Source organism: Symphalangus syndactylus, chromosome 5 (assembly GCF_028878055.3).
Source record: "Symphalangus syndactylus isolate Jambi chromosome 5, NHGRI_mSymSyn1-v2.1_pri, whole genome shotgun sequence".
Lineage (NCBI taxonomy): Eukaryota > Metazoa > Chordata > Mammalia > Primates > Hylobatidae > Symphalangus > Symphalangus syndactylus.
In genome coordinates, this window is record NC_072427.2 from 78644371 (window position 1) to 78653110 (window position 8740).

The 8740-nt window shown below is 49.4% G+C and overlaps 1 protein-coding gene and 1 pseudogene across 1 annotated transcript; both read right to left on the reverse strand.

Moving 5' to 3' along the window:
• Nucleotides 1–375: 375 nt before the first annotated feature.
• On the reverse strand, nucleotides 376–3258 carry LOC134736749 (heterogeneous nuclear ribonucleoprotein A3-like; annotated as a pseudogene).
• Nucleotides 3259–7027: 3769 nt separating this feature from the next.
• LOC134736716 (heterogeneous nuclear ribonucleoprotein A3-like) lies at nucleotides 7028–7594 on the reverse strand (the record flags this gene model as incomplete). Its single annotated transcript, XM_063639987.1, has 1 exon — nucleotides 7028–7594. A coding segment is annotated over one exon (567 nt), but the record flags the coding sequence as incomplete, so codon positions are not given.
• Between the last annotated feature and the right edge of the window lie 1146 nt (nucleotides 7595–8740).

Sequence of the window (8740 nt, forward strand, 5' to 3'; positions counted from 1 at the left end):
TGTTGACATTTTTCTCATTTGAAAGTAACCTTAATGCTATTAAATTCACAAATGCTAATTTAAATACCCAACCCTATTTATCTAAAACACACATTGCAAACACACAAATGATCTATTCTCTCCACATGTCCGCGCCCATTCATATCATGCTTTGGAAATGGGGAGAATAGATTCCCCTTAAACTGCAAGTCAGCAGGTGTTTCTTCACAGTTAACTTCAGCAACATTCCTACAAAGTAGTAATTAACAATGATCTTCTTTGCTTGTTAACTCACAGGGAAACACCGTGGAAACTGCATTTTGTTAAAGTTTCTGTACTAAAATGTAGAAAAACTGAACTGCACAAATATTGACAAGTTAAAAATTCCTTAATTTTCTATTCCTGGTACCACTACCACAATTTACAGGGCAATATACCTGATGTAATGAAAAGAAAAAGAAAAAGACAAAGCTACAACAGATAAAAGACCTCAGGAATGTACATCTAATTGACACTACATTGCATTAATCAATAGCTGCACTTTGTGCGAACTGTGGCTGCGACAGTCCTGAACCAGAAGGGTTCCCTGTTTAAGCTGCACTCACTTTTCTGACTATGGATCATCGTTCCTTCTGTGGCGGATTTTTACAGTTCCTCTAACGCTTTTGGGACGCCTGTCGCAAAGTAACCTGCAGCTTTCCTGACAACTCCTCGCTCTCTCTCCTGCTAAGAACTGTAGCCCTTTTCTGCTGTTTTTAGAACCTGCTGCTACCATATCCACCACTTCCACCACCAGATCCATAACCACCACCATAGGGACTGCCCGAGCCTCTTCCACCAAAACTGCCCCCTTCCCTGGGTCCATAATTTGATTGCTGTTGTCCACTATAACTTCCAAAATCATTAGAGTTGCCACCACCACCGTAGTTGCCACCGCCAAAACTTCCTCCTTCATTGTAACCGTCATATCCTCCACCACCTCCACCGTGTGCACCACCTTGGTTTCCGTATCCTGGTCCACCACCACCATAGCCCCCTCTACTTCTATAACCAGGATCACCGCCATAGTTGCCACCATCTCCTCCAGATCCACTATATCCACCATCACCTCCTCCATAACTACCTCTGCTGCCACCACCTCCACCACCCTAGCATCCTCTTCCACCAAAGTTTCCACCACGGCCAAAATTACCTCCGCCACCTCCAAGGTTTCCCGCGCGACCCATAAAATTGCCAGATCCACCTCCACGACCTCTGTGTGATCCTGCAGACTGCATCTCTTGTTTAGAGAGGGCCTTTTTCGCTTCATAATTATGCCCATTAATAGTGTGGTATTGCTGAACAACAATTTTATCAACTGTGTCATGATCGTCAAAAGTTACAAAAGCAAATCCTCTCTTTTGTCCACTCTGCCCGTCTTACAGAACTTCTATGGTTTCCATCTTGCCGTACTTTTCAACGTAGTCTCTCAAATTATATTCTTCTGTATCTTCTTAAATACCACCAACAAAAATTGTTTTCAGTGTTAGATGGGCACCAGGCTTTACAGAATCCTCTCCAGAAACAGCTCTCTTTGGTTCCACTACACGCCCATCAACCTTGTGTGGTCCAGCACACATGGCTGCATCCGCCTCTTCAACACAAGAATAAGTCACAAAACCAAAGCCCCTGGAACGATTTGTATGGGGGTCTCTCATTACCACACAATCTGTGAGTGTGCCCCATTTCTCAGAATGTGCTCTTAAACTGTCATCTGTAGTTTCCAAGCTCAGATCACCAGTAAAACGTTTTCTCAACCGCTCTGATTCCTTTGGATCATGGCCCTCCTCCCCCCGGCGGCGACGGCGACGGCCGGGGTCGGGCTGGGGACGACAGGGTGGCGGTTTCAGCTTCCTTTTGAGTCCGGACTCGGCTCTTCCAACTCGAGTTCCCCAGGTCTCCTTTCATTTCCCTTGGCACTCAGGGAAAGGCCACTCCTTCCCGCTCGCCACCGGGCACACGCCTGGACACCTTTGTTGGTTTCGCCATCGCCCCACGTGCCCCCGGTGACAGGCATTCACGCCGTCTGCTCTGGGATACGTCAGTGCGCGCCTCATCGCCTCGTCTCCACCTCGGTTTGGCCCGGTCCTTGTCTGCACGCACGTGTCCTGGAAAGCGGTGTCGGCTTGCAGGAGCCCCAGGGCTTTCAGAAGCGGGGCGGGCCACTGCTCTTTCAACGGAAGAGGGAGGCAGAGGGCTCACGGATCAGTGAATTTTCAGCTGACACCACGCCTCGAGGGCCATGGGATCATTCTGTGCTGCGGCGAGGCCCTGGCCCGCCTCACCACATGTGGTGAGCCCATCCTTTCTCACTCGGAGGGGTCCAAAGTCACATCTGAAGAGGAGTCCTGAGAACCCTGCAGGCACCCTGAAGCTCCCGCTGCGTCGGTGGAACTCGGCTCAAGGAGGTCCTGAACACCGGACTCTTGGGTGCTGGGCCCTGGGACACGCGCGGCCCCCTCCCCCATCCGGCCCCAAACTGGACCCCGGATCCAGCCGCAGCGCCGGGGCTGCAGCAGGATCCCCCTCTGCTGGGGCGCAGCTGCCCTTATTTAAAGGGGACGAGGCCCGACTGCTGGGAGCGGAGCGCGAGTTGGCCCAGCCAGTGCGCATGCGCGAGGAGCGAGCGGATTCTCCCGTCACAGTGGTTCCCACGGTTGTCTTAGAAACCAGTCCCTGAGGCTGGGCAACGCAGCAGTCCTCCGCGGCAGCCCTTGGGTGTCCAGCCTCCGAGGCTCCGGCCTGACCTCTCCATGGGGTCCACAGGGCGGATTCCCCTAGAATCCTAGAATCAGCGCTGGGCGACGTTGACAGGCCTTGTCTTCTAGGACAGGTGCTGTCGAATCTCCTCTGCAATTCCCGTGTCACTCTTGAGGGACATCCTCTCCTCTGCTCATAGGCGGACTGTCTCCCTGAATCTTCTGGCTGTAAGGAATGTCAGGAAACCAAAGGTACTGCGCCGGACTGCGGCTGGGGTCGCGTGCAGGGGAGGATGCGTCAGGGCTGCCTGGGATTGAAGGGTTGGGGGTGGGGTTAATCTTGCGGAAAGCTCTTTGCTCCTCTGGCAGGCATTTCAAACTGTGGCTTGGCCGGAGGCACAGGCCCCTCCTGGATCCCAGGTCTTCTTTCATTTCCCTTGGCATTCAGGGAAAGGCCACTTGTTCCCCCTTGCCTCCGGGCACGTGCCTGGACACCCTTCTTGGTTTCGCTATCGCCCCATATGCCTCCGGTGACATGCATTCGCGCCATCAGCTCTAGGATACGTCAGTGCGCGCCTGATCGCCTCGTCTCTACTCGGATTCGCCGGGTCCCTGTCTGCACGTGTCCTGGAAAGCGGTGTCGGCTTGCAGGAGCCCCAGGGCTTTTAGAAGCGGGGCGGTCCACTGCTCTTTCATAGGAGGAGGGAGGCAGAGGGCTCACGGATCAGTGAATTTTCACCTGACACCACGCCTCGAGGGCCATGGGATCCTTCTGTGCTGCAGCGAGGCCCTGGCCCGCCTCACCAGATGTGGTGAGCCCATCTATTCTCACTCGGAGGGGTCCAAAGTCACATCTGAAGAGGAGTCCTGAGAAACCTGCAGGCGCCCTGAAGCTCCCGCTGCATCGGTGGAACTCCGCTCAGGGAGGTCCTGAACACCGGACTCTTGGGTGCTCGGCCCTGGGACACCCGCGCCCCCATCCCCCACGGGGCCCCAAACTGGACCCGGGATCCAGCCGCAGCGCCGGGGCTGCAGCAGGATCCCCCTCTGCTGGGGCGCAGCTGCCCTTATTTAAAGGGGAGGAGTCCTGACTGCTGGGAACGGAGAGCGAGTTGGCCCAGCCAGTGCGCATGCGCGAGGAGCTAGCTGATTCTCCTGTCACTGTGGTTCCCACGGTTGTCTTACAAACCAGTCCCTGACGCTGGGCAACGCAGCAGTCCTCCGTGGCAGCCCTTGGGTGTCCGGCCTCCGAGGCTCCGGCCTGACCTCTCCACGGGGTCCACAGGGCGGATTGCCCTAGCATCCTAGAATCAGCGCTGGGTGACCGTCACTGGCCTTGTCTATCAGGACAGGTGCTGTCGCATTTCCTCTGCACTTTCTGTGTCACTCGTGAGGGACATCCTCTCCTCTGCTCATAGGCCGACTCTCTCCCTGAATCTTCTGGCTGTAAGGAATGTCAGGAAACCAAAGGGACTTCACCGGACTGCGGCTGCGGTCGAGTGCAGGGCCAACTGGGTCAGGACTACCTGGGCGGTGGAGGGTTGGGGGTGGGGTGAATCTTGCAGAAAGCTCCTTGCTCCTGTGGCAGGGATTTCAAGCTGTGGCTTGGACTGTGGCACAGGTCCCCTCCTGCTTCCCATTGCTTCTCTCTTTTTCTTTTTTTTTTTTTCCAGTAAATTACTCTTTAGTTAGTGAAAGAATTCAAATTCAAGGATTACCTAATGCTTATTGCCCTTCCTTGCAGGTCTAAGTGCTAGACCTAGTGACTGTGGCAACTATGTCTCATTGATGTTCCAAAAGGCCAAGAGCTCCTTCCTGCTAGACTTTCTTCGACATTTCAGTTGGTATAAGCACATTTAACTAGCTTTTGGAAAGTTGCTCACTCTCCTCATAGTATCTTATGCCTTCACTTCTCTGTAGTTGAAGCTCTTGCTGCTGCCTTGTCATTCTTTATTTATGCTGACTTGTCCAAACGCAAAAGGCTGCTGAAGTCCTGTCTTAGTGAGTTTCTGTGATCCAGGGTGTGCTTAAAAAGCACACCTTAGGTCCTTTAAAGCTGGTTACATCGCCCTCCTCACGGCTTACTTTTCCACACTGTTCACAAGAGCTAAGATAATACAACTGATAAACAGGTCACATACAGAGATTTCACCTGCTTATAGGTTGTAAACATCAACTTACTGTAAAGATTTTCACTATAATACTAGTTCCAGAGGATAGAAAGTTGTTTAACTGTACAATTAACCTCATGCCATTGAAAGATACTGTCAAGTTTGTGTCAAACCATTTCGCAAACATAAATCGGGAAATGTTGATCTCCCCCATTCCTTTCAACTTTATTTATATGAATAAAGGAACGTGAGACAATTGAGCTCAATGTTAATATTTCCCAAGCATTATTTTGACCGGGTACCCAGGTTTAAGTTATGAACATTGACAGTGTCCATTATATAACCACGCTTGAAGTAATTAAGGACTTAACCACTTCCTAATATTAGCCTATTTTCGACACTGCTCTTCACATATATGCCCATTAACAAATGGAATGTCTGTTCCATTTGTTGGTTTGTGAATGTTTCTGGAAAACTGCAGTGTGTGTGAAGACCAATTTCCATGCTGGCACAGCACGCATCCAAATATTCATGCACAGAGGCCCAGAATTAGAGCAACAAGAGAGCATTTTCAAACACTAGCACGCCCCATTCCCCTTCTGATTGCTTGTTTGCTTAGTACTTCTTCAAACAAAAAAGACTTGAATTCAACGTATAACTACCAAAGAAAGAGTAACGGTAGGGCACATACTCAGGGTTCGAATGAAATTGTAAGCACTCGCGGGAGCAAAACACTAGACATTTGTTTATATTAATATACGAATATACGACCTAAGTAACTAAAACTCTTCTCTAACAGGGCCTTCCAAACTCATTGGTGACAACATGATTTATGTTGAAATGTAAACAAGAAATGACCGTGTGTTCTTTGGGAACTTAAGAACTCAGACTATCCAAGTTTGAATTCAGGTCTGTAAGAAGTGAGAAGCCTGTACTAAGCAACTGTGCTACATTTCTGCTGCAGTTAGGTTATTTTGGACAATTATACCTAAACTATCCTTGGTTTCATCCAGCAAAAGGAATAGAATACAAACAGGAAGGCATGCCAGCCACTTACGGGTTTAATAACACGTGATTTTTATTCTCTTGCTCTGAAAACTTATATCAAAAAAAAAAAGAATTTAAGGAAAGCAACTCAAGATTTATGGGCCGCTTGTGCTTCAAAGCAGAAAAAAAAAGGTACCCACTAATTTGCTCAGATATAGCAGGCCTAATGGTTCTATATTTTCAACAGGTTTTAAGAATGGTTTCTAATGTAGGAGAGGGAAAACATCCACTCTCCCTTTTCAGAATATAAATGGAGGGCACTAAACCCTCCTTACACCCAAAACCTATGGCTGCAGTTCAAATCTGACCAAGATAAATGTAGAATAGAGATGTTCTAAACACGGCTAGGACTCAGCAAGTCTAACACACTAAAATCATGATTACATTTTAAAAGAAAATGCACAAAACCAAATAGAAATGTTGACATTTTTCTCATTTGAAAGTAACCTTAATGCTATTAAATTCACAAATGCTAATTTAAATACACAACCCTATTTATCTAAAACACACATTGCAAACACACAAATGATCTATTCTCTCCACATGTCCGCGCCCATTCATATCATGCTTTGGAAATGGGGAGAATAGATTCCCCTTAAACTGCAAGTCGGCAGGTGTTTCTTCACAGTTAACTTCAGCAACATTCCTACAAAGTAGTAATTAACAACGATCTTCTTTGCTTGTTAACTCACAGGGAAACACCTTGGAAACTGCATTTTGTTAAAGTTTCTGTACTAAAATGTAGAAAAACTGAACTACACAAATATTGACAAGTTAAAAATTCCTTAATTTTCTATTCCCGGTACCACTACCACAATTTACAGGGCGATATACCTGATGTAATGAAAAGAAAAAGAAAAAGACAAAGCTACAACAGATAAAAGACCTCAGGAATGTACATCTAATTGACACTACATTGCATTAATCAATAGCTGCACTTTTTGCGAACTGTGGCTGCGACAGTCCTGAACCAGAAGGGTTCCCTGTTTAAGCTGCACTCACTTTTCTGACTATGGATCATCGTTCCTTCTGTGGCGGATTTTTACAGTTCCTCTAACGCTTTTGGGAGGCCTGTCGCAAAGTAACCTGCAGCTTTCCTGACAACTCCTCGCTCTCTCTCCTGCTAAGAACTGTAGCCCTTTTCTGCTGTTTTTAGAACCTGCTGCTACCATATCCACCACTTCCACCACCAGATCCATAACCACCACCATAGGGACTGCCCGAGCCTCTTCCACCAAAACTGCCCCCTTCCCTGGGTCCATAATTTGATTGCTGTTGTCCACTATAACTTCCAAAATCATTAGAGTTGCCACCACCACCGTAGTTGCCACCGCCAAAACTTCCTCCTTCATTGTAACCGTCATATCCTCCACCACCTCCACCGTGTGCACCACCTTGGTTTCCGTATCCTGGTCCACCACCACCATAGCCCCCTCTACTTCTATAACCAGGACCACCGCCATAGTTGCCACCATCTCCTCCAGATCCACTATATCCACCATCACCTCCTCCATAACTACCTCTGCTGCCACCACCTCCACCACCATAGCATCCTCTTCCACCAAAGTTTCCACCACGGCCAAAATTACCTCCGCCACCTCCAAAGTTTCCCGCGCGACCCATAAAATTGCCAGATCCACCTCCACGACCTCTGTGTGATCCTGCAGACTGCATCTCTTGTTTAGAGAGGGCCTTTTTCGCTTCATAATTATGCCCATTAATAGTGTGTTATTGATGAACAACAATTTTATCAACTGTGTCATGATCGTCAAAAGTTACAAAAGCAAATCCTCTCTTTTGTCCACTCTGCCCGTCTCACAGAACTTCTATGGTTTCCATCTTGCCGTACATTTCAACGTAGTCTCTCAAATTATATTCTTCTGTATCTTCTTAAATACCACCAACAAAAATTGTTTTCAGTGTTAGATGGGCACCAGGCTTTACAGAATCCTCTCCAGAAACAGCTCTCTTTGGTTCCACTACACGCCCATCAACCTTGTGTGGTCCAGCACACATGGCTGCATCCGCCTCTTCAACACAAGAATAAGTCACAAAACCAAAGCCCCTGGAACGATTTGTATGGGGGGTCTCTCACTACCACACAATCTGTGAGTGTGCCCCATTTCTCAGAATGTGCTCTTAAACTGTCATCTGTAGTTTCCAAGCTCAGATCACCAGTAAAACGTTTTCTCAACCGCTCTGATTCCTTTGGATCATGGCCCTCCTCCCCCCGGCGGCGACGGCGACGGCCGGAGTCGGGCTGGGGAAGACAGGGTGGCGGTTTCAGCTTCCTTTTGAGTCCGGACTGGGCTCTTCCAACTCGAGTTCCCCAGGTCTCCTTTCATTTCCCTTGGCACTCAGGGAAAGGCCACTCCTTCCCGCTCGCCACCGGGCACACGCCTGGACACCTTTGTTGGTTTCGCCATCGCCCCACGTGCCCCCGGTGACAGGCATTCACGCCGTCTGCTCTGGGATACGTCAGTGCGCGCCTCATCGCCTCGTCTCCACCTCGGTTTGGCCCGGTCCTTGTCTGCACGCACGTGTCCTGGAAAGCGGTGTCGGCTTGCAGGAGCCCCAGGGCTTTCAGAAGCGGGGCGGGCCACTGCTCTTTCAACGGAAGAGGGAGGCAGAGGGCTCACGGATCAGTGAATTTTCAGCTGACACCACGCCTCGAGGGCCATGGGATCATTCTGTGCTGCAGCGAGGCCCTGGCCCGCCTCACCACATGTGGTGAGCCCATCGTTTCTCACTCGGAGGGGTCCAAAGTCACATCTGAAGAGGAGTCCTGAGAACCCTGCAGGCACCCTGAAGCTCCCGCTGCGTCGGTGGAACTCGGCTCAAGGAGGTCCCGAACACCGGACTCTT